Source organism: Hyperolius riggenbachi, chromosome 2 (genome assembly GCF_040937935.1).
Source record: "Hyperolius riggenbachi isolate aHypRig1 chromosome 2, aHypRig1.pri, whole genome shotgun sequence".
Classification (NCBI taxonomy): Eukaryota; Metazoa; Chordata; class Amphibia; order Anura; family Hyperoliidae; genus Hyperolius; species Hyperolius riggenbachi.
The window spans coordinates 207,879,648-207,906,767 of NC_090647.1; the positions used below are offsets into that span (position 1 = coordinate 207,879,648).

General features: G+C 42.3%; 1 protein-coding gene across 4 annotated transcripts in view; it reads left to right on the forward strand.

The window, feature by feature from the left end:
* The window catches only part of MYO16 (myosin XVI), a 490,337-nt gene that overhangs the window by 292,699 nt on the left and 170,518 nt on the right, over window positions 1-27,120 (forward strand). For all 4 annotated transcript variants that reach the window (XM_068268029.1, XM_068268033.1, XM_068268031.1 and 1 more), the window contains exons 18-20: window positions 4,015-4,132; window positions 7,719-7,790; window positions 8,283-8,424. In XM_068268029.1, the coding sequence (XP_068124130.1) occupies window positions 4,015-4,132; window positions 7,719-7,790; window positions 8,283-8,424 (332 nt within the window). The remainder of the gene's footprint in view (window positions 1-4,014; window positions 4,133-7,718; window positions 7,791-8,282; window positions 8,425-27,120) is intronic.

Below are 27,120 nucleotides of genomic sequence, written 5' to 3' on the forward strand. Positions count from 1 at the left end.
GAGTGTCTATGCAGTTTGCTTTGAAGCAGCAGCAGAATAGACTATGTGCTCATGCATTATTTAAGAAAATACGATTTTGTCAAATATTTAAACATAAACGAAACCTTACAGGAAAAGGCATATTTTGTGTCAGTCATAGTCAGGACACTTTAATCTAAAGGGGCTAATGCCCCCTAGCGGCAGCCATATTTTTCTGGTGGATATATGTTGGTGAAGGTCAATATCGGACATAGGGCTTCAATTCATCAAAGGGTGTTCGATAACAAAATCCCAGTCCTTAAAATACCGCATTCGGTATTTTACACTTCACTGTGCTAATTCATCAATATTTTCCCATGTGTGGTAGAGGTTCGTTAAGTTACCGAAGTACTACGGCTTCAGTTCATCAAAGGCTGTTAGATAACAGCAGAGTGGTGAAGCAGCTTGGAATGTCTCTGTGTTGTTACAAGCTGATAACAATAGAAGGCATCCAGATATCCCTTTACATGTAAACGTGTGTTATATTTACTGTTGCTTATACTGCCTCTGCTGCTCTGAATCTGTTCATCAGTGTTTCTTAACATTTTACTTATTTGCCACAACGTAGATAAACTTCCTGGAGACATTACAAATGCCATGCTTGGTGATTTCACCACTTGCATCTTTGCATATTCAAACAGGGACTCAAAGGGTTACACCACCGTTCTCTCTGCTCACTCCCTGGGGGGTCTGGAAGCTTGTGTGGAGAAGCCTGTGTGAGGTATCAGCACCTATCAGCAGCACTTGCAGGAGAACAGGGGCTGTTTCTATTGGCTGCCTGCTCCTGTTAATCATGAAAACATTCACACAGAAGGCTTTCGAAGCCTGTAACGACAGGGGAGAGCTGGAGATAATCACCGAATGTGTTAGCGAATGTGGTAACCTTGATGAATTAACATTTACTGACATTTGCTGACATGTGTTGAGCACAAGTCGGTAATTTATCTCATTGCTCTGTCATTTCAGCTTCTCATTCGGTAACAGCTTTGATGAATTAACATTTTCTTAAGTGCTCCGTTAAGTCAGCTGTTTTCAGCATTACCGAATGCGGTAATGCTTGATGAATTGAAGCCATAGTCCGACATAGGATTGGAAAGGGATAAAATAAGTACCAGTAAGAGTTACCAGATGGAGCCAGGTGTAAGCATTGGGAGGGTTAGGGGTAAGGCAGGGGGACATTAGCTTTAGTGGATAGGGTTAAGAGCTTTAGGACGAAGCTAATATTGAGGGTGGAGGTTAGGGTTTGGGATTAGGAAAGAATTAACATTTGGGGAGGAGGTTATAGTTAAGAGTTAGATATGTTTAACATCGGGGGGAGGCAATGGCTAAGCATAAGGAAGGAGTTAACATTGGAGGGAAGTTAAGGTAAGGTGTCAGGAAGAATTCCTGATATGGAAATTTGTGATAAAGAGAAAAACACACAATTTTAAACAAATAAAAGGAATCCCCAAATCAGCACCAGGCTACGTTATAATTTTAAAGTATTAAAATAATCTTTGTTTTTATTGTTGTTTTGATATTTTCAATAATTAAAAGTCACACCAAAAAGTATGACGGGGACAAGGGTCAGTTAATGATAATCAATAAATAGGTGATATGTAGGCAGCTCCAAAACCTAAGAATAAATAATCCATAATGGTTGTGCTACCAATAATGCATTATTGATACGGAAGCAGGAAATTTGGTCGCCAGCAGCTAATGGACAATTTGGAATCGCCATAGGTGCTAATGCAAATATTGGCTGAAAGCAGAAATAAGGGCGCCTGATAAATATAATTTTGAAAATTAGAACGTTAGAGTTTTTGAAATGTATTTTGTTTTGAAAACATTAGAACATTATAGTTTTTGAAGATTTTATCATTTTGAAAATTAGAACGTTATAGTTATTTAAATGTTTTGGTTTTTAGTATTTAAAGTGTACCAGAGATCATTAAATACAAAGAATCAATACTTACCCGGGGCTTCCTCCAGCCCCATAAACACGTGCAAGTCCCTCGCCGTCCTCCCGCAGTCTGCCATTCAGTGGCAATCAGCTGCAGTAATTGCTTTAGTCGGGACCTCCTGCGCATGTGCAGAAGACACAGACTGACGCAACTGAAGCAATTACTGGGAGTGATTGCAACTGAACGGCAGACTGCGGGAGGACGGCGAAGGACTTGCATGTGCAGAAGACACAGACTGACGCAACTGAAGCAATTCGCGACTGAACGTTAGACTGCGGGAGGACGGCGAAGGACTTGCATGTGTTTGAGGCTGGAGGAAGCCCCGGGTAAGTATCAAATCTTTAGATTCAATTATCTCTGGTATACTTTAAGAATTTATTTTTAAATTATTGTGTTCAAATTGAATTAGAAAGTTATGGGGCGTCTAAAAGGGGGGTTTTCAGGTTAGGCATCAGGAAGGGGGGGTTTAGGGTTAGGCTTCAGGAAGGGGGGTTTTAAGGTGAGGCAATGGAGGGGAGGGGGTGGGTTCTGTGTGAGAGTATGGTTAGGTTAAGCTGTAATAATCATCGCCACTGTAAATATTTAAATTTTCATTCAGTTCCCAATTCGCAATGGTATTTATTGTTAACACTTATATTGGCTTCACCCCGCACCCATTTTTCCTCGCACCTCTATTTCATGCAAGCATTGGTAGCACATTGTTTTGATCAATTGAGACTTAAGCATTTGTTGCAAATATTTATACTGATTATCCACAGCCATTGTTGATCATTGCATTATGGAGTGCTTATTTTTTGGAGTTGAATGAATATATATTTAATTATGATTATTATTATTATATATTATTAACTGACCCCGCCCCATCACAAATTTTTGTGACTTTGTTTTTATTGCTGTTTTTATGTTTTGGGAAAAAATGATTATAACATTTTATAAATTATATATAAACTAGTGACCTAAGCCCGCTTAAACACAGGCTCTAGGTCTGTCACCGCCATGCGTGCGCACACACACATGTCCACCGCGCACATGCCTGCCCGCTCGGCCCGCCTCCTGGCCTGTCCTGAATCCTGTCCCAATGGCTGTGTCAGTGCAGGACATGCGCAGTAGTGCAAAAGCACTGACACAGGGACATGGGACGCAGGGACACTTGTATTTTATTAGGTACGATTATGCTGATGTGGGAATTAATTTTCCTTGTTCAAAATGATCATTGTCCCTGTTTTCCCTAGCACATTCTAGCAGTGTTCTTATTTATATTATATGAATTATATTATTTATAGTATGGTGCTTGTCCAATCTGTGGTTTTTAAAAAGAAAAACACAAACAAAATGCCTGCCATAAACAGCAGCGCATCAGTAAGAGCACATTACAAATACTTGGAAACTCCTGTGTCAAACCTAACACATGAACATGTGCTGGATCTATAGCATACTAGGCTTGAAGGAAAGCTGTAATTTACCAGTAAATATAGCTATGACATAACGGAGTTAAGGCTTGGCGCTGATGTGCCTTAGGGGCCGTTCACATTACAAACGCGGATGACCACGTGTGCGGAACGCAATGCATGCGAACGCACGCCATCCGCGTTTGTATGCGTTGTGTGGCTGATCCCATCACTGAAAAGTGAATGGGACAGCCACGCGTTTTTGCAAAAACCGCGTGCAGCATGCGTTCCCGAACCGTACTGGTCCGGAACGCATGCAGTGTGAACATCAGACAGTGCAGTCTATGCACTGTCTGATGTCGTGCATGTTGGCCTCCAGCACGCGTTTCCAAAACGCGTCTGGAAATGCGTGCAGTGTGAACGGGGCCTTACCCCAGAATCTCAGGGGACAATAGGGTACTCTAGCTATGTCATTCTCCTGCAACAGTTAGATGCACCTGTTTCGGATTCCCTGGAAGTACTTTCTTAACCCTTCTAGTGAGCAAACCGTGAACTGTTGTTATTGAGCTATGGTACATATAAACCAAGGTTAAAATATAACAAAATGTAATCTATGTCGTGGTGAAAACACATTAGTCATATAGCCTTATGTATGCTTTATTTAGGAGATGGAGAATATATTCATGATTTTATCAGCCATTCTGCACATTGGAGATATTCGGTTTACAGCACTAACAGATGCTGAAACTGCATTTGTGTCTGACTTGCAGCTTCTGGAACAAGGTGAGTAAGTCATGTAAAGCACTATATTAACCACTAGATGGAGACATAACCCTTAACTAAAAGGCAGAAACCCTGGTCAGAATTTGTGGTATGTCTGATATTGTAAATTATAGAGTCTACTAATCTACAATATGTCTATTTTTTGTTTTGTTTTTAATCACCAACTGGGTGTCCAAATAGAGTATTAAATGTGTTAATGCGTTAAATTATTATAAAATTGTTTTTTTTAAATTACATTTTCTACTTTCATCATTTTTTGTCATTGACACTCTGTTAATAGATATTCTATTCTATGCATCTAAGTATCCTTCTTGCTGTTTGTCATACAATCTGGTTGTGTATTTTTCCATTTGAAAAATGGGTTTCTGTGGAGGAGATTCTGCATTTGGATGGATATGAAGCATCTATGCAGAGACATTTCTACTTTGTTGATTTTCCATCCACATGTCCCTATTCCTAGCACAATGTCTATAGCCTCTTCCTTCGAGTTACTGACCATGTAGGGTTCATTTATTGAGACTAATGCAATAAACAAGCTCTAGCACTGAGTTCTTAGCCAGGATTTGGAAAATATTTGTACATGGATTTCTGCTTACATGCAGAAGTAAACATGGGCCACGTTAAACCCAAACCACTCCCCGGTGGATATCGGGTGAAAAAAAAATCATGCCTCAAGTACCTTTGTTTGAAGAATGAAGCCCTGGCTGCTCCAAATATAACAAGTACCTCTCAGGGCTAATTCTAGACTGTTTGCTGTCTGAAGCAAACTTTGTGAGGATGCTCCCCCCCCCCCCCATCCGGTCCCCCACATATTATCAATGGTGTCAGTGGGCAATATGGATACAAGAAATACCCAACATGTTGTGTATCATCCCACCAACCAAAGTGCATTTACCACATGTGGCCATCATTGGGGCAAGTGTGCTTGCTCCCTCATCATTCCTGCTCAGTGTGTGGGGGATGGGGGAGTTACAGAAAGTCAGAAACCGTGACAGTTTCAACACTTATGCAAACTCCATTTGGTTTAAAAACCAAAGGATATCCCAGGATGTTTACACATACACAGCAGTTTAGCAACCAAAGCTTCTAACAGAATCAATTAGCACAAGAAAACAAGAAGTTCATGTAATGCTTGGCAGATCTCCTGCTTTCTTTCAGTCGCTATGCCCCAACCTATTGCCATATCTCTGAGCCCGGCCCACATCTTCAGCTATAGACAAGCCCTCACTTGAACAGGACACCAGAGCAAACAAGACTATGCAACTGGGTGATATTAGGCAGTAGAGCAGAATACTTAGTGGAGGAGGTTACACAGATCACACCAGGAGCTATGGACAAAGGAGCAAAGTTGTTCAGAGCGACCACAGCTCTGAGCTTCCGATAACCGCCAGTCCACCACAAATAAACAAGACACAATGGTTGCTCAGGGCGACCGCAGCCCTGAGCTTCTTCTGTCTAGCACACAAAACAGACAACAGACAGATAAACGGAATGCTTGCCAACAAACAAGACACACTTGTTGCTCAGGGTGACCGAAGCCCTGAACCTCTGATGTCCAGCACACAAGGTAGACAGACAGACGGTATGCTTGCCAGCAAACAAGCCACACTGGTTGCTCAGGGCGACCGCAGCCCTGAGCCTCTGATGTCCAGCACACAAGACAGACATCAGATAGACAGAAGGAATGCTTGCCAGCAAACAAGACACATTGGTTTCTCAGGGCAACTGCAGCCCTGAGTCTCTGATGTCCAACATACTGAGTAACAAAGACAGACAACAGAGGGACAAACTGAATGCTTGCCAATCTAATTGCTGCCCCAGCGATAGCAAACATCCACACTGACAAGGACAAGGCAAACAAGTAGGAGCGTAACTTATAGCAACCACAGCTTATAGTTACGTCCACAGGAACAAGACTTACAGGGATAGACAGACAAAAGGATTGTTTGTCCGGAAATAGTAAACATCCACACTGGTACGGACAAGACAAACAGGTAGTAGCGTAATTGATAGCAACCGCTGCTACAGTCACGTCCACAGGAAACAATGCAATACAATAATTATACTTTCACACCATGAACCCAGCAATCAACTATGGCTAAGCTGAACGCTATGTTTGGTGAGGTCTGAGAGGAAAGGCAGGTTTTTCTATGGACATCAGCCGATTAGAGCAGACATGCAAATTCCCACATAGCTTAATGATAATCATGCAATCCTGTGATAGACTGATTGAAGGCTGCAAGCTGCCTGTGATTGGAAAGGACTCTCATTACAAATGCATGCCAGATTATGCAACCACATGCATGTAAGAAATCCATAGTTTTCTGGCTGCAGTTTAACTGCAGCAAGCCCTAGGTGGATTCATGACAACATCCTGAGCTACTCTGTACTGCAGAGTGATTGCAAATAGCAATGAGACTCATTGCAAATGCAATCAAAACCAAGCAACCAAATGCAGGCAGAAAAATCAAAACTGCTCAGTTGCAGCTCCGCTGCAAATGACAGGAGGTATCCTTATAGTTCAATTAGATGGAGAATAGTGGTTTTTCATAAAGCCCTGCAAAACCTCTACATGTATCTGACTACTAAACAGCACTGATCAATATCCCTCTGCCCTGTACTTGTTTTTGAGATTTTATTTTATTTTAGGGTACTTCCATAAATCAAATGAATAATTTCTGATAGATCCTAGTGTTTATATTTATAAAGGTGTCCATACATGTATAGATATTTCCTGTCGATTCCAGGCCGATCTGATCACTCTGATCTCCAGACGTGTAATACAGATTGCTCTCTCCACTGTGTCTGTAATCAGGCTCCATAAGGTCACTAGCCTGTGTGTGAATCTGAGTAATGTCTTCTGAGGGCAAACTGAATAGGTGCAGTCTGCAAGTTTCTTCAACTTGTGACTGCGTTGCCTGTAACTTTGTACATGAAATCATTAGAACATTGCAGCAGACTGAGACAAGTGTTTATTTTTTACGAATCTTGGGGAGCAGGGACAGTGTACAAATTCTTATAAAATTTGTATTGTTCCTTATCTGTGTGATGGGTACATGTAGTCATTAGAACAATGGTGCAGATAGCAAGGCTTTTTACGGACCCTTAATTTTGATGGGACCATTATCAATTGGCCACCTCTACCAAGTGCCGCTCTGAAATATTGCCTCAGGTCGCATCATGGTTCATTCTCCACTGCTACCTCTGATACTTGTAACTTACTGTTATGCTCAGAGTCTGTACCCGTGGCCTGTATTTGATTTATATCTACCCTTCAGTGTTGATGAGACCTAAAGCCACATGTGTGGAGGTGGTTACTCCCAACCCCTGAACACAGAGGCGAGGATTTTTTTTTATTTATTTTTTTTCAAAGACCGTGAAGAGCTGGGTCCTTTATCAGTATTGAGTTTGTGATGTTTCACAGTCTCCAGGGACTGTAACACTGTAAGGCAAGAGTGTTAACTATAAAGTTACTGCATGCAACATACCATAATACATGCCTGGATTATTATTTTTTAGAAATGCTGAAGTTAGGTTGATCTGCAAAAAACATAGCTAATTCCTTTCACTGGTGATTTCTTTTCAGTGGCAGGAATGCTGCAGATCTTGCCAGATGAGCTCTCTACTGCCTTAACAACTGATGTGCAATACTTTAAAGGTAAGAGGTTTGTCCTAAATGAAGTGACTGCCAAGTGTATATGCTACATACCCACTGGTAAAACCATAAATGTCTCAGAAAGCGAATCCTGATTCCTGAACACCAGGATGGCACCAGGGCCAGATTTATTCTTTTTCCACTTTTAGGTATACTGTTTTGTGATTCAATTTCCTGTGAAAGGAGGCCAAAGTAGAGCAACTCTCCTCTTATGTATCTCATCCTTCTCTGAGATACAGGCCTGCATACCCAACATCTTCTCCCATTCCATGTGCACAACCCAAGGCCAGAATAACTCTTATATTTGTGAAGCTCCTCCATGTGCAACTGTTCCTTTCTTCAATGTACAACCACACCATTGTATACAATGATAATGCTATAGTATATACAGGATGGATTTTTAGAGGACTGAAAAAAGATTAGCAGAGAATTTCATATATCGTAAGAATATGGTATGAATGTATGAAGTAATTATTTTTTTTTCCCCATATTCAGGTGACATGATTACTCGAAGGCATTCTATAGAGACTGCAGAGTTCTATCGGGACCTTCTTGCGAAAACATTGTATTGTCGCCTGTTTAGCTATTTAGTAAATAATGCCAATTTCTACCTCCAGAACCAAAATGAACAAAGCAGGTAAGAGGAACTGCAATAAAACTGATATTGTGCAGTAGGACCTATCCTTACAGTGGATCCAAGATAAACTTTTACTCATTGCATAATTATGTTCCTTTCATATAGTTTATAGGGCATTCCTCAAGCCAAATACTTTTTTGTTTTTGTTTTAATACTGTAATTCCCTATAAACGAAACTAGCCTCGCCCACAGCTTTTCAGGGTGCCTTGGCATTTTCAGACAGTAGCAAGGGCTTATGGGAGCTCAGTCTGGACAGGAGGAGGGGGAGGTATTACTATCCAGAGATTTCAGAGGCAGAGGGGAGGAGGGAGGAGGGGGAATTAGGTTTTCACAGGCTGAGGGCTGGAGATGCAGATCAGCTTGCCTGTGTGTAATGCTTACAAACAACATGGCTGCTGTCATTGTATCACAGGAAGAAATAATCATATTCTGTTGAAGCTGTTTGCAGCTAGATTTGCTGTGTAAACTATCTAAACTTTAGATAACCTATATAGACAAGTTACTTGTTATAGTTAGTTTTTCATCTCGGATCCGCTTTAACATAATCAAGCCTACCAAGCTATACATTTAAACTTTCCACACAGCATGAAACTGTTATGACTATGCGTTCATGAATGTGTTTAAATGTAGGTGCATTTGACTACTTGTTTTCCTGCTAACTTCGACAGTGGGTGAGGCCAGTTTCATAACTAAGGAGCTTTACAAACATCCGCTATGGCAGGAGCACGCCCCCCTGTGGATAAGATATATTGATGACATATTGATGGTGTGGACAGGAACTGAGGAAGAATTGGGCGCTTTCCTTCGGGACCTGAATAATAACTCTCTCAATATTAAACTCACCTTTGCTGTGAGTAAAGAGAGTTTGAACTTCTTAGATCTCGAGGTAAAAAAGAGTAATAATAGATTAATTTCCTCTAGTTTCAGAAAGCCGACAGCTGGCAATTCTGTCCTGCACGCCACAAGCTGCCATCCCCCCTGTCAGGTGAGGTCCATCCCCATTGGTGAATTCCAGCGGCTACGCCGCAACTGCAGTTCAGATGACTCCTTTGCAAGGGAATCGAGGGAGATGTATTTACGTTTTAGAGACAGGGGCTATCCTCATAAAATCTTTAAGAAGGCCCTAAAGAGAGCCTGGAACTTGGATAGGACAAATTTGCTGATAACAGATAAGTGTGGTGTTGGCCCTCCGGGAGGGTCTCGGGAGAGAGCAGTTTTAAGAATTCCAACTCCCTATGGGAGCCATTGGAGTAGTATGAAAGAAATTCTTAATAGGCATTGGCCAGTACTTACTGCATCTCCCGAGATTCGTTCTCTGGTTGGAGAATACCCACACTTAACAGCGAAGAGAGCCTCTTCCCTGAGAAATCAATTAATTCAAAGCGAGTTCAAGAGAACTACCCCCACAACCTGGCTGGGAAGGTCAATACCCAATGGTATGTACAGATGTGGCCGTTGTCAGGTATGTCCACTGGTAGATCGCACCAAAGAGTTCACTGACTCCCTTGGACAAAGATCCTACCAGATACAGTCCTTTGTTAATTGTGCAACAGAGGGAGTCGTTTATATGCTCACCTGTCCTTGTGGCACCCATTATATTGGGAAAACCACGCGCCCCTTGCGAGCCAGGATAGGTGAGCATATACGAAATGCTAGAGATCCGGAATATACGACCCCATTAGCACAACATTATAAAGATTTTCATGGAGGCGAACTGGTGGGTTCAAAGGTCAAGGGAGTTTATAAACTCAATATCTCACAAAGAAGGGGGGACTTCGATAGGATTCTAAAACAAAAGGAGTGTAGTTGGATATATAAATTGCGTACCTTGGCCCCCTTGGGCCATAATGCAGATTTTGGATTACAGTGTTTTCTGTAGGATCATCTCTCCTCTTGCCCCCCCTCTGTAGAGATCTGCTTATTTGCTAAAGTGCCTCCCTTTGTCCAGTAGAATCATATAACATTTTTAATATGGTAGCGTAAATGGGACAGACATATGCCCCATATTAATATGGGACAATAGTTTTCTGTATGTCTTGGGAAACCTGTCCTGCCGATATGAAGTGCGGTGACTCTTTTCATGTCGTTTTGATTCCGTTCTGATTTTGTATTGTATTTGTCCTTACTCTCCTCACCTGCCTACTGTCTAAAGGTATTCGCTATAGACAGCGCTCCGTAATATGGGCTGCAACCATGGACCTCAGCCCGACCCCAGGTGGGTGGAGCTGGGGTGACAGATACATAAAGATCACTCCCATCCTGTCCAAGTCACACCCTGATGAAGCGCGCATGCGCGAAACCGGTCGGTGGGCGGAGTTAGGAGGCTCTGACGTCATACACATTGGACAGCGTGCGAGGCCCGGCTTCTGAGCCACACAGGCTTGCCGGCGGACATCTTGATTCCTCGCCGCTCACAGCCTACAGCGTACACGTTAGTGGAGTCAGTTGCTGAACTGGCATTGATTCCCTTGGCTCCCAAATAGCGGAGGACCATATGGCAACATCACACGGGAACTTCCCCCGGACACAAACAGCGTGCTGATCCAAACGTGCATGGATACATCCAGGGGCAGGTAATGTGATTGACACATGCCCATGAACAGTGCTCATTCTATGCTTGTGCAACCTGTCCCTGTATTTACAGCTTAGTGGTGACTGCTCATCACTTGCCTGCATTTCGTTTGCTTGCTGACTAACCCTATATGCCTTGCATGATTAAGGAATACTACTATGCTTTGAGTCTGCGAATGGGACTTTGTATCACTACATGCCTCCAATAGGAGAAAAGTCGCAAGGAACCTTCACCATTATGTGGGACAATTGGATATAATTTTGACCTTGTTGAATGGACTTGCACTTGAATCTTCCATGACACACATGATCTTTACACACGCTTCCTAAAGGACCTTGTTCATTCTAGGAGTCCGTGAGGTACAAATCTCCGTTTAAGTGCTGCCATGGCTATCTCACCTTTATGATGTCATACATTCAGTGAGCCCATACTCCTTGATTGTTTTTAGAGTTTTATTGTGTGTGTAGGGGGTTAATCTGCTGCAATTGCATCCGGGCTTATGTTACATATTTAAATTTTTGTACTAATAAATTGATCTTTTTGCACCAATTCATACTCTTTATTGCAAAGTTATTGGTCAGATCATTTTTGTGCTTCAAACCTTTTTATGATACAAGTTTTACATTAGCCATCAAGCATTCTATACATAACAATTGGAGCAACAAAAGCTACCAAGGACATCTGCCGTATGAGAGTAGTGAAGGGCGAACATCACGATTTTGTGTTTGCAAATTTTACCATAAAAATGTGCTCCATTGACTTTAATGGCAGACGAAATACAATCTTCAGGGTATCTCTGCAGCCATAATTTCTTTTAAAAAGGTGTACAAAGTGCACAAAACCCGGAAAGTGGCATGGGGGAGAGGAATCAATGGCAAAAATAGTCACCAAATAAATATGTATTTTACATAAACGCTTTTTAAGAAAAATAAATGTCAATGGCCGTCGATTTTAGCGCTTAATAGCAAAGCACCCGTACATTTTAGAATCACCAAATTTCAGAGTATGTTAAGGAGATCAGTGAGAACAAGAGGGCATGGTTTTTGTTTTGTTTTTTCAAAAAGACCTTGTAGGTTTTGAGAAAACTGATTTTAATAAGTTACAATATGAAAAAAGTTTGTGTTAAATGACAGAAAATGTATCAACCTTTCTGTAGTGTAAATTTCCATATAAAACGCTTTGGCTAGGAATTGCTGTACAGCTGCAATGCTGCTGTACAAAGATACCTGGCAAATTTAGCTATGATTTGCCCATTAAAAGGTTAATTTAAAAAAATGTGGTGTCCCCCTACTGTATGATCCATGGTATGGTGGGCAGACTATTTCATTCTAACTATTTCTGGAAATGGGTAAGAGGTTCATTCGTACCCCTATACTTATTTCACCTGGGGAGAGGGCAGGCATCTGGGGTCCCCTACGGCTTCACCACTGGGACCTACTTAGATTGCCTGAACCCCCCACATAAATGAATATTACCATGGTACATGCCAGTTATTTCAGGCCTTTGTCTCCTACAGAGGTTGAAATTCAGTAATTTATTTAGCAGGTAATTGCCCAATGTTTCTGGCTTCTGTCTCATACAGAGGCTGAAGTTAAAATATTTATTCAGCAGGTAATTGCCCAATGTTTCAGGCCTTCAGTGTGGCTACCAAAAAAATCTTTTAGGCAGGTAATTGACATTTTCAGGTCTCCAGATATTTTGGGCAGGTAACTGACATTTTTTGAGGCCTCTGTCTCATAGAGAGGCTGAAATTAAAATATTTATTCATCCGGTAATTGGCAAATTTTTCCAGCCTCTGCCTCATACAGAGGCTTTAATTAAAATATTTATTCGGCAGATAATTTACACATTTTTAGGCCTCTAGTGTGGCTGCCAAAAAATGTTTTAGGCAGGTAATTTACACATTTTTCAGGCATCTGTCATATACAGAGGCTGAAATTATAATATTAATTGGCAGGTAACTGACAATTTTTTTTCAGGCCTCCAGTTTTTTTCAGGCCTCTGATGTGGCTGCCTAAAAAATGTGGCTGCAATTTGTTTTGTCAGATAAATGCAAAATTGTTCAGGCATCTTGCACACTGGTTGAACATAATTTTTAGGAAGGTACAAATGGCGGCCATTCTAAAGACCTTTATTTCAAAATCTTGAACGGTGGTTTTTGGCATTTAAACATGTAAAAAAGCCTCTGCGTGAAATACATATTTTGTAGGAACACTTTGCCCTTGATCCCCCTCTGCCATGCCACTGCTGTAAAAGTCAAAGGGGCTCACCATAAACATCCAGTTTGCCAATTTTAGTGGTAAAATTCACAATCACAAAATCATAAAGTCCGGCCATGTTTACCAATGCTTCAATTTTGACATTGTGTCTTTCTGATCCTAGAACCTACCTCCGGGATTAATGAGCATATTATGAAAATATCAGGCTCATTGCTACATCCTGTGGCTATGGGTTTGCCATAAAACACTTACCGTATATACTCGCAAGCAAGCCGACCCGCATATAAGCCGACCCCCAACTTTTTCCTGAAAAAACAGGAAAAAATGATTGACCCTCATATAAGCCGGGGGGTAGGAAATGCTGGCCGTGTGATCCCCCCCAGTGTGTCCCAGTATAGTTAGTATAGTGGCCAGTATGGGTAGGTAGTGCCCAGTATAGCTAGTAAGGTGTCCAGTATAGCTAGTGAAGTGCCCAGTATAGCTAGTATAGTGCCCAGTACAGCTAGTAAAGTGCCCAGTATAGCTAGTATAGTACACGGTATAGGTAGTATAGTGCTCGGTATAGCTTGTATAGTGCCCAAGTATAGCTAGTATAGTGTACAGTATAGCTAGTAAAGTGCCCAGTATAGCTAGTATAGTGCACAGTATAGGTAGTATAGTGCTCGGTATAGCTAGTATAGTGCCCCAGTATAGCTAGTATAGTTCTCAGTATAGCTAGTATAGTGCTCAGTATAGCTAGTATAGTGCTCGGTATAGCTAGTATAGTGCTCGGTATAGCTAGTATAGTGCCCCAGTATAGCTAGTATAGTGCTCAGTATAGCTAGTATAGTGCTCAGTATAGCTAGTATAGTGCTCGGTATAGCTAGTATAGTGCCCCAGTATAGCTAGTATAGTGCTCAGTATAGCTAGTATAGTGCTCAGTATAGCTAGTATAGTGCTCGGTATAGCTAGTATAGTGCCCCAGTATAGCTAGTATAGTGCTCAGTATAGTTAGTATAGTGCTCGGTATAGCTAGTTTAGTGCCCAAGTATAGCTAGTGCCCTCCGCCTCACCCAACCCCCCCGCGGCCGCCGCTGCTATTCGCTTACTGTGCGGCTTCCTCTATTCCCCTCTCCGTCTCCGTCTCCCGGGCATGTAAATAGTTCACAGCAGCTCGCTCCACGGCGGCTGCTGTGTGATGACAGGAAAATGGAGGCAGAGCGGTTTCCTGTAACGGCGATGTGTATCGCCGTTACTATGGAAACTGCTCTGCCTCCAGCTTCCTGTCATCACACAGCAGCCGCCGTGGAGCGAGCTGCTGTGAACTATTTACATGCCCGGGAGACGGAGACGGAGAGGGGAATAGAGGAAGCCGCACAGTAAGCTAATAGCAGCGGCGGGGCGGGGGGGAGGCGGCCTTCCACCAACGAGACTCGCAAGCAAGCCTGGGGGGTCAAAAATTCAACTTCCTTGCGAGTATATACGGTATTTAGTAGTATATCCTGATCGGGAGTGTTGTTATCCTTCATTGCTAACCTACAGTTTAATCAAGGTGTCTTTTACTATATAGAGAAATATTCTGCACAGACTCTTTATTTCATCGACGATATTCAACCTTCTTTTGTTTGATAACTTCAGACTAGAGGCACAGAATGTCCAGTCCTGCTCGCGACTTTTGTGTCTCAATTTTACAGGATTGTAAGAAGCGTTGCCTCAGTATGTCATTAGAAGGAAAGTCTATGATTCCCTGTGCAAGATGACTGTTTACATTGTGAAAAACTTGCCAATCAGTTTGTGGTTGAAGGAGGAGGGATAACGAGACTCTAGAGAATCACAATGTTCTGCTTAGGCTCTTCACCACTGGCTTGTACCTTTAGGGGGTCAATGTTTCCAGCAAGCTCTATTCTGATTTTCTGTTTTAATGTGGATCTAATGGGCTTTTTTATAGTAAGTTATTGGAACACAATGTTATTCCATATGCCCCTTATCAGATGGGAGGTTCATTCTGTATCTGAGACAATTATTCGGAATCATACCAGAAGTATACTATGGACTGTAAGAAATGAAGGCGTTTGTGTACCATTTTTCATGTATAGCCCTTTTTTTCACCCACAAAGAAGTTTGAAACTAGTTTAAACATTTTTCTTTGAAAGGTTCATCTCTAGATAACGGGTCTTATTTTGTAAGGTATTGCTGTTTAAAGCAAATCTGAAATGAAAATAAACGTATAAGAAAATTAATTGTACGTGTAGTACTGCTAAGAAATGGAACATTAGCAGCAAAGAAAAGAGTATCATAGTGTTTTCCAGTACAGGAAGAACTTCAGTTGTTATCTATGCAGAAGAGCTTCTCTGAGTTAAACGACCCAACTGGGTTGAGTACAGTTTTGTTTTCTGAAGCACTTAAAAGTTCTGCTTTGCTTTATAGCTTGAAAGACAGAGTGTGGTTTTAAAACGGCAAATGCAATAAAAAAAAAAGCTATATAACTGAAAATAAAAATACGAGATTCTTTTCTTTGCTACTAATGTTCTATTTATTATCCATACAACACGCACAATTCATTATGTCATACTTTTTTTTCGCTTCAGGTTTGCCTTAATGTTGTAATGTCTTCCCTATGTATTGTGCTGCCCTGCATAATATGTAAGCGCTTTGTAAATACATTTTAATAATAACCACTGAGGCTGAGGTCACCAGAGAACATAAGGCCTCTTTTCCACAGACTGTTGAGCTGTGTGCTGAGAAAGCAGTTACCAGGCAGCAGTGCCAGTAAGCAGGTACCAGGCAGCAATGAGCAGTTGTGAGAGTTTGAGGGGCATTTCACTGCTTATCAACAGTCCGTGGAAAAGAGGCCTAAGTGACCCTGCAAAACTGTCCTGTCTTTATTAAAAATGATTTATTATTGAGAGACCAACATTTGTAACAATCACCTGGATCATATCAGACTATAGCAAGGTTTGTAAATGGCTTGCAGGCAGTATTTGTGCCTGCAGTGAGACCTTTCTTTCTTGATTTATCAAAAAATACCTATGGTAGTTTGTGATGATGATATCTAGTCTGTAGTCTGCATCATATGTGGCTTAGTAAAACTGCCTCATAGTTTTCTCTGTATAGTATTCAAGATAAAAGAAGGGAGTGTATGCACTAAACTGCATTACGCAGGATAGCATGCATAAAGTCTTACAGCATAATGAGTTGAGCAGATTGAAAAACATTATGTGGAATGCATTACACTCTACTCATCATTCTTTTTGCACGTTTTTCTGATTACAGCTGCTTAGAGAATCTACCTCAAGTTTTATCCATTGTTACTTTAAAGCAGACTAAAACTCTGAACTTCCTCTCTGCTCTAAAAGATAAGCAACAGCAGAATAACCTTTAAAGTACATCTGTAACACACAAAAACCAGTCCCTATGTGGTTCTTACCTCGAGTCGGGTGGGGGAAGCCTCAGGATCCTAATGAGGCTTTCTCTGTCCTCTTTAGCCCCGGGTATCCAGCGATAACTCCCCCTGAAATTCCCCAACAAGCACTGCACAGGCACAGCAGCGCGGGGCAGTATTTACCCTCAAGGCTCCAGCAAGTTGCCTGCACAGTAGAGCGGACCCGATGGGGCTCTGCTATTTCCGCTGTGGAGCCTGATCGGAAAGCTTCTACTGCGCCTGCGCTGGAGCCCTAAAGGTAAATATTGCCTATAGAAAGTGCAGCTGAAATCACTAGTGGGCACCTTGCTGAAGTGATGAAGGGGATGTGTTCATTCTTATGTCACAGAGCACTGCAGGCAGGGGCGTAACAATAGACCCTGCAAGGGCTGCAGCTGCAGGGGGGCCCAGAAGCCTTAGGGGGCTCCATGGGGGGGGGAGTTTCTTTTCCCTGTCCTGAGAGACTGACAACTACGGGCATGAAGAAGAAAAAATTCTGCTCTCTGCACAATTGTTGACTGATGACTGCATTTGCTCAGTCACTAATAGCGAATCATGCAAAGATTTGTAGACAAAGATTTGTAGACAGTCCCTATACAGTGAGCAGCAAGGTCTTGTGTTCAATGGCCTGCCCCCAACCTCTCAGTCCCCTCCCTAAGTGCTCTGTACTGTACAGTAGTGATGCTGGAGAAGTCTGCAGAGCCAGTTCTGCTCCATCACAGATGGACAGAGTGAGTGTAATAAGCTGAGGCTGGGAGCACACTCGTCTGTCGTTTTTTTGTATGCATTTTCTGCACACCATGTGTGCACTGTATGTGTGAAACGAGTGTGTGAAAACATGCAGGTTTTATCACAGAAGCTAATGTAACTGATAGAGAAAATGTGTGCAGTGTTTCACTGCTGCCTGTTTTTATCTGCATGGGGAAACACATTCAAGTGTGCTCTAGTAGAGATGGCCCGAACCTTCGATTTTCGGTTCGCGAACCGGGTTCGTGAACTTCCGCGAAAGTTCGGTTCGGACTTCAATGGGGAGGCGAACTTTGAAAACTAGAAAAAATTATGCTGGCCACACAGTGATGGAAAAGATGTTTCAAGGGGTCTAACACCTGGAGGGGGGAATGGCGGAGTGGGATACATGCCAAAGTCCCAGGAAAAAATCCGTATTTGACGCAAAGCAGCGTTTTAAGGGCAGAAATCACATTGGGCCTGATTCACAAAGCGGTGATAACTCAGTTATCACGCCTAAAAGACTTTAGGCGTGATAACCTTTGCACCACTGAGTTAGCACCGCTTTGTGCTCTTTATCGCGCACAAAGTCCCGCGCACAAAGTTTTGCACGCGCAATCGCGCAATTCCACCCGCAGTGCCCATAGGGTTTAATGGGCGCATCGCGCGATTGCACGCGCAAAACTTTGCGCGCGGGAATTTCGCGTGAGTTTCATTTTATCACGCCTAAACTGAGTTTAGGCGTGATAAGGGGCTTTTCACAGACGTGCAAACACTTTGCACCGCTTTGTGAATCAGGCCCATTGAATGCTAAATTGCCTATATGCAGTAATGAGGTGAGTACACTGAACACAACAGGTAGGTATATGCAGCACTGGGTATTACAATGTGCACCTGTCACACACACAGGTAGTCACTGAATGTGCTGGGCCTGGCAGTGGCACACACACAGTATGAATTAGCAAGGCTGTCTATGCAAGTATCAGTGGGACACACAGAAAAAAAATAGATCACAAGAACAAGATTAGCTCTCAAAAGAGCTGTTGTGGGGTGCTATTTTACCAATAAGAATCAGCAAGGAGCAAGCTAAGAAGCTTACAAGAGCCTAACTAATCTTTCCCTATGAGAGAGTCTGATGCAGCTGTCCCTTCTCTAATTAGTACAGGCACACGAGTGAGTGTAATGGCCGGCGGGGCCTGCCTTTTATAAGGGGGGAGTGGCTCCAGGAGAGAGTGTAGCCCGATTGGCTACAATGTGCCTGCTGTTTGTTATGTAGAGGGTCAAAGTTGACCCTAATGGTGCACTATGGGGGTGAACCGAACCTCTGGAAAAGTTCGCCTTACATGGCGAACGTGAACCACCGGAAGTTCGCCGCGAACCGTTGGGGCCATCTCTATACACTAGTCAAATGAATAACATTGGTTCTCAGTTTACCTATGCAGAAAGTGTGTGTGTGTGGGGGGGGGGGGGGGCAGTGATTTCTGACTGCAGCTCTTTTCAAGCACATTTCCCTTTGCTTATGAAGCCATAAAATTCACTGACCATTTCTGTTGCACATTCTTCTGTGGCTATTGGAAATGAATAAACTAGCGATATGGCGCTAAATAAAGATGTTATTTTTTTGTTTTGATCTGAAAGATGCATTTATTCTGTAAATAACCCTGCTAGTATGTTTGAATCATTCCAGGGAGAAAGTAAGATTTGGCAAGCCTGTGGTTTATACTGAGCAATGCGCATTTGAGGTCTAAATTTCCTTTAGATGGCATAGTAGTACGTTTACCTGCACAAACAGTGCAATATCCTCAAGTGAACCCTGCAGCAAGGAAGACAGCCAGGAGAAACACACTACTCAACAGCTCCCGCAGTCATGAGGGAATCCTCCCCAGCCTGGCAGACTGCTCTCTGCATCCTTACTAGGGAATATTACTGTAAGTCATGGGTGCTAGATGACTGCCAACAGAGACTTCAGCTGACATTTACTGTAACATTACAGAGCTCTCTTACTTCTTGCATCACATCAGCTATTGTACACATAGAAGTACAGCTCACACAATACAAGTAATAATAAACACATGCTCATTCATTTCAGCATTAGCAATGGCCCGAACTGTTCGCCGTCGGCCAGTTCCCTGTGAATATTGGCTGTTCGCATTCACATCTGTTCGTAAATATATGGTGTGTTCGACCCACCCCTATACATTATAATGGAGCCAAAAATGGACCCCTTAGCCCAGAGCCAGCAGACACATGGCAGCCAATCAGTTATAACTCCCACCTGGACCGACCCCCCCCCCCCCCCCCCCACCTATCAAAAAGCCAGCACAGCAGCGATTTTGCAGTCTGTGTTTGGCTTCTGTGCTAGGCAGATCAGGGAGAGTGTGCTGCTGACAGGGATCGCATTAAATAGGCCTGTGTTCTGTGTCTTCACTTCAGTGCAGTTTCTTGCTGCTATCACAGTGTCCTGAACAGCTAATAGCCCTTCTTAGGGCTGGAACATTGTTTTTCTTGCTATTATATTGCTGTTCTGTGTGTCCAGTGCACAAGTTAGCTGTTGGAGACAGATCTACTGGTCCTAGTAGTGCACTGACTAGATAATCCAATAATCCTTCACCACCACTACTGGCACATAATATCAACTCCTGCCCTGCATAAGGCCTCACTGGTAGGGCCTATATTTTGAGGTGATTGCTGCACATAGCATAAACCTGTCACGTGACCTGCGTGAAGTGACAATAAGTTCCTCCCTGGCAGGGTTTTGTTTATTTTTGATGATGTAATATTGTTAAAAAAAATTACAGGCAGGGATAGGCCACACTGCAGAGGTTGTAGGGGTCATGCTGCTGTGATTTCCTGTGGCCTTATTGCCTAGTGTTCAGAGGCCACATACACAAAATGCCACAGATGTAGTTCCTAGCACACCTGCATCTGCTAGGAACTTTGCTGCAACATCCTCCTCTAATATGGACATTCCACAATGTCATTGAACTACCTCATCCCGATCATAGGAGCTGGAAAATTGTGATCGCCTGCACTCCCACGAACGTGTGCACAGGCGCAGCGACCATCACAACTACACAAAGATTGCCACCGAGACGACTAACATTTACGTCCTGAAGGTGTCAGCTAGTAAAAACAATAATTCACTCACCTGATGTTATCACTAGAGCTCTTTGCGGTTGTTTGTGGTGTGATAAACGTGGCGTTTCATCTGTCAGTGTGAATCGGGCCTGACCCTTACATTACCTGATCCATGTGTACACACTGATCGTTTTAAACCACTTTATTCCAAAAATTCAGGAATGTAATGTGATTTCTGCCCTTTAGAGATTAACGCACGACTCTGGGTCAAGTACGTAATTTTTCATGCGACTTTTGTCATAGATTCCCCCCGGCATGCCATGGTCCAAGTGTTAGGCCCCATTAAACAACTTTTCCATCACTTTTGTGGCCAGAAACAGTCCCTCTAGGTTTTAGCATCCACCTGCCCATTGAATTCTATGGTGATTCGCCAGTTTGCGATTATTTGTGGCACATTTGCATTTGCGTACCGAAAATTTCAAGTTCGTGACATCACTATTCAGCATTTCAGGGGGAAAAAATCCCTAGGAATAAAAATCTTCCAAAATGATTACAATTGTTGTCTTATTTAACCATAACTGCAGCATAAGCAGTAGCATAGCAAAAGGGGATACAGAGGTAATGACCACTCCGGGCACCCTGGACCAGAGGGGCCAACTGGGGGCTCCCCTTCAACCACTTTATTAACTCTCTATTGGTGCCATGCTGGTTAAAATCACCTCTATATGTTCTTTTCCTCAGCCTACACCTCTCTGACTGCAGCTGTCCCTGACAAGTTTTGGGGTTCCATTTTAATTGTTAAGTATAGAGCTCTTGAAGGTGCCCAGTGTAAAACTCACGCTGGGGCCCAGAGCTCCTAAGCTAAGCTACTGAATGAGATAGTTATAGGGTGTTGTGCTGATTACTAGCAGCCCTCAGTGCCAGGATCTATTAGCATGTGGACAGCTGATAGACAGACAGATAGATAGATAGATAGATAGATAGATAGATAGATAGATAGATAGATAGATAGATAGATAGTTGTATGCATCGATAGTGCTTTTTGTTTGTTTGTTTTATGTGATAAATTAAATTACACTGATTTATGAATACATTGCACTGTACATTGTAATGCCCTTGTCTTAATACTGCTTTGACTGCCTGAGCACTAGAGGAGCAGCAGCAGCCTGTAGGCGAAAAGTACAGCCTATGGCAGTGATGGCTAACCTTGGCACTCCAGCTGTGACAAAACTACAAATCCCATCATGCCTCTGCCTCCCAGAGTTATGCTTTGCGCTGTCAGAGTTTTGCAATGCCTCATGAGACTTGTAGTTCCACCACAGCTGGAGTGCCAAGGTTAGCCATCACTGGCCTATGGCATGTCTGTATGACTGGCTGTTACTGCAATCGCACTGTCACACACAGCTCCATTGAAAGGAATGAGGAAATGGTGCACCTATCAAAATCTGATTACCTGTTGTTCTGTTGGAGCTCTACTGTAAAGATAGTTTCCATTGTGTGAATCTGCTAGCCTATCTGCCACCCCTCCTTCTCCAAGCAGCAGAGTACAGTGCTCATTCAAAAACTGCCACCTGAAACAATCTGGAAAGATCAGTTCATTATTTTGGATAACAAATATGAAAAGTGTGAATAGACTTTAACAAAGCTTGTTTGTCGAGCCAGCAGGTGGGGTGTCTAAATACAAAACTTGTTTTCATTTGTGATAGTTATTTGTTTTCATTTGTAATACAAGTATTAATCAATTTCAGTTCTAAACATAATGCATATTTTTTCACTATTAAGATTTTAACCAGGGCAGTTTCTAGTCTACTTATTCCATGCATTCTGTTGCATTGGTAACAGTGCCCCCTTGTGGTGACATAAGAGCATGTCACTACTGGGAACACGGTTACCATTGCAAAGGAACTGACGGAGGGAGGAAGAAGATATGCAGTGTGTGGATCCCAAAGAGGTGAGTTACTGCTCCTTGCGCTGTGCACCATGCTCCCCGTGCTGCTGCCCCTCCTCCCCCCAACTACTGTGCCCAAGCCCGCCCTGCCTGCGACTAAAAACAGGGGAGATGTTAACGTTCAGTCTGTCTTGCCATTGCCATATGCATATCTGCATTTGTAAATTTTCTTACAATAATTACATTTTATATATTGATTTTAATTGTTCCCTAAAAATTACATAAACATAAGCAATGTTGTATACCTCCACTATATGTACATCTAGATTTATGTATTACAAATAAACAAATATATATATATATATATATATATATATATATATATATATATATATATATATATATATATATATATATATATATCATCTGATCATTATATGGCTTTATACAGAACAGAGAAGTCTCAGATGCAATTGCTTATTTTAAAAAATCCCACTCTATGGTAGTTAATTTTAGATGATTGTGTGCAGTAAGTACTATTTTTCCACAAAAGGAAACCTGGCATGGTGCTTTCCACTATTTTCTGGTGATTTTTTTTTTCAAAAATAGTCTTCATGTGTTTGCCTACAGATGATCTTTCAGCTGTGGAGTAGATTGCTTCTGGCTCACCAGAGCTTCCTATGATTGCTGGCTTTAGTATCCTGTAATTACATTTTGATATGGATATGTGGACCTATTTTTATTCCTATATATGCTGTGACCAACTATGAGCTAATCTGGTTTCGATTAATGCACCAGGGAAGCTAGAAAATAGGATGTGTACACAGTCAGATCTCACAGTGAGAAAACAGAAAGATGAACATTGTTTGGTAGCAGTTAAACACTGTGCTTGGCACATAGATTGTGCACTTCTGTCTTCCTTAAAGATGGATTAAACTCTGTCATAATTTTCAATAAAAATGTGTTTTCCTACTTAATATTACCCATAAAGTTATCATATTTGCTTTTTGTGCGCAAGTTGTATTGGCCATTTACATATAGCAAGTTCCCAAAGTACAATGTATCTGCTCTGAATGCTGCCATTGTATTTTACTGCATAGCTGCTATATTTATATATTATAATGTATCTAGTGATTACTTCTAAGCTCTCTCTGTTTCTACAATGTGTCCAGTCAGTTTCAGCATGCTGCTGGCTGTAAACTAATTGTAGCTGACAAAGGAATGTAAACAAAAGACAATGTTATCACCTATTCGGATGCGGCCAGAAGCTTTCAACTAAACAAAAAGTGCTGTGTTTACCTGTTTGAATGCTGTTCTGCTAACATTTTTGTTTTGGGTGGCCGTATGTTTTATGTTGTAAATAATATTTTAGAACAAAGAAGAAATGCTGAGTTTTATACCACTTTAATAAAGCCTGGTAGCGAATATATTTTTATCTAATGTAAATCCAAAGAAATAAGAGTGAGTGCACACCTATGCCTCAATGCCCAGGACACATGATAATAAGCGGTGCAACATCCGGATGGAAAACAGTGTAGTCAATTATGTCAAACAAAGAAACAGAATCCAGGAGCAACTCGCCATACATAGAATTTAAAACTTCATAAACTTTAATTCCATTCTTCAGTAAAAAAGAATCAGCAGCACTGAAACATAAAAATTGTATACTTCTCAAACCAGAGGCAGTAATTGGATGGTGCGGAGGATGGTCGACAATCGTTTCACCCTGCTATAAGGGCTGTTGAACGGTCTTTAGAAAGCCCTTATAGCAGGGCGAAACGATCGACGGCAATCCTCGGGACCATCCAATTACTGCCTCCGTTTGATAAGTATACGATTTTTTTGTCTCAGTGCTGCTGATTCTTCTTACTGAAGAATGGATTTAAAGTTTATGAAGTTTTAAAGTTTATATATGGCGAGTTGCTCCTGGATTCTGTTTCTTTGTTTGATATAATATTTTTATCTAATCTGAGAAGCTATTTGATGTAATCTTTGTAATAAGAAAGTAAGTTAAGGTATTATCGATTTATTCTATCCATATAGATGTCATGGCATCTCATCTCAGCATTGGCAGCTCGGCTGTGTAAATTTGCCAGAGCTGTCAGAAGTGAATGTTCGCATAAGTAAACATTTATTTTTACCACCCACAGCGGCCTTAGTTGAAGCATAAAAAGTATTTCCACCTCTGAAATCCAGCATTACTACACAACTATTGCACAAGTACAACTATGAAATCCCAATGCTGTATGGTTTCAATAGCAAAATGAATAGGGATGGAATTACTATGTGATCTCAATGGCTGCTGCTGGGGCAGTGGGGTGGTGTCTGGTGCTATTCACATTGGTGATGGTCTGCTTTGGTGCAGTTTTATTCATATGAAAGGAGCACCAAGCTTTAAAGTTTGATTTAGCTCTGAAAATAGTGCCATGTCTGTTAGGATGGTGGCATACCTGTTAACCCTGGAAACATTAGTAGCATACACTTTCTCAGGTTGCAAATTATAGCCCACAGGCCGCAGCCAGCCCGTTTGACTTTTTGGGGTCACACCTGGCTACCTAAACTGGGAAGGTGGCTGCCTAATACTGAGGCACATCTGGCAACCTAAACAGGGGATAGGGAAGCCTAATACTGGGGCCACAACTTGCTACCTATACTGCAGGAGCGGGCTACTTAATACTGGGAGTACATCTGGCTAGCTATGCTGGGGAGAAGTTTATAAGACTAGGGGAACATTTGGCTTCCAGTACAGGGTAGGGGGAAGCACATTGGCTACCTGCACTGGTCTGGACGCATGTCAAATTTAAGATCCCTTTGTGGCCCACGAGTCAAAAAGTATGCCCATCTGCTACCAACTGCTGCAGCTGAGGTACCTTTCTGGGCCTTAGAGCATACCTGCTTGCAAACTTGCACTAGTTTCTGCTTATGAGTGAATGGCCACACCAACAGCCATAGCCAGAAACACATGGTTGAGCATATTGCAATACACGCATGCACATGACCCTAGCCAAGGCTAAACAGCTAAAAGGATCATGGACAAATCTGGACTCCTGCTAAATAGCAGCCTCTGGGGCCTCCCACAATGCAGACTGTGGCTACTAATAGTGGGCGTGAAGTGTCCACTATGAAGCTAAGGTTACGCCCATGGGGAAGGGGGGGAGATTAAGGTTAGGCATCCATGGGGGGGGGGTTCAGGTTAGTTGCCCAATGGAGGAGGGGATTTAAAGAGAACCAGAGACCACGAGAAAAAGATGTTATACATACCTGGGGCTTCCTCTTGCCCCATCAGCCTGGATCGCTCCCACGCCGCCTTTCTCCGCTGCCTCTGTCCGCCCGTACCGGGTCCCGTCATTTCGGCCAGTCGAGCCAGTCGATGCAAGCGCAGTGCGCTCCCTCCGTACAGAGCCAGAGGGAGCCCCCTGTGCATGCGGAAGACTGGTCGCGTCCGACGGAAGTGACGGGACCCCGTACCGGCGATAGAGGCAGCGGAGGACGGCAGCATGGGAGCGATCCAGGCTTATGGGGCTGGAGGAAGCTCCAGGTATGTATAACATCTTTTTTCATTTTTTAGAGATCGTTCGTCTCTGGTTCCCTTTAAGGTTAGTTGCCCACCAGGAACAGGGTTAAGGTTAAAGAGGAACGTCAGCCTAAACAAACATACTGTCATTAAGTTACATTAGTTATGTTAATTAAAATAGATAGGTAATATAATCTCTTACCCACCCTATTTTAAAAGAACAGGCAAATGTTTGATTTCATGAGGGCAGTCATCTTATTGGTTGAAAGGAGGTGACAGGGAGCATGAGACACAGTTCCAACTGTCCTGTGTGCTGATCACCCCTCCCAGTTGCTAGTCAACGTGAATAACAACATAGGAAATCCCTTCATGCTTTGCACAGCATCAGGGAAAAAAAGCCCAGGCAGTTTTCTTTGATGGGTGGAGCTTAGCTAAAAATGCAGCTAAAAATGATGCTTGGGTAAGAAAAAAAAAGTTCTGATGCTGTGAAACAGTTAAAGAAACACCAAGACTTTTCAGTTCTGCTGAGTAGATTTTTAGTCCAGAGGTTCACTTTAAGCACCACCAGGGGGGAGGTTAACATTAGGCACCATCGGAGGGAGGTTAAGGTTTGGCATCACCGGGGAAGGGGGGGTGGGTTATATATGAGCATAGGGAGAGGTTAGGTCATAGTGAAATATTGGCAAATATCACCAACATTTCACTCTATGAATTTAGTAGAATATAGGTGAATTTACTGATATTCTTCTACCGCTATTTCCTTCGCTTTTTCAACTTTTCCTGTTTATGCCGTGCCACAATTAGTGTGCAGGATTTTTAAATGTATGCAGCCAAGGCCCCAAAGGCCGGAGGAAATGTGTACCGAGAGCACAGGTGACATGACAGTAGTCACCGAACTCAGTTCTAACCACTTTGCCCTAGGAAGTTTCTTTACATATGATATCTGCCAAATTGTTTTGCACTATTAATTTCTGTCTCATAAACTTCCATGACTAACACTTTTGCACTGTGAGCTGAACTTATGTCTGCTTATCTATTCCGTGAATAAATATGGCAAGTCAATAACAATGTTTTATGTACATACAGCATAACCTAATTACATTGTTGTTAGCAAAAAATAAAACAGACTTTATCCAGAATTGCCTGGCTTCATATTAATAAAGACCAGACCTTGTTTCATGAGAGTGGAGGAAATTAGTACTGTAGATGACAAATGCAATTAATATTATGCGGTCAGGATTAATAGTGAACTGATAATAGTATTAATACAGGTAACTATAAATCTATTGTTAATGAGCT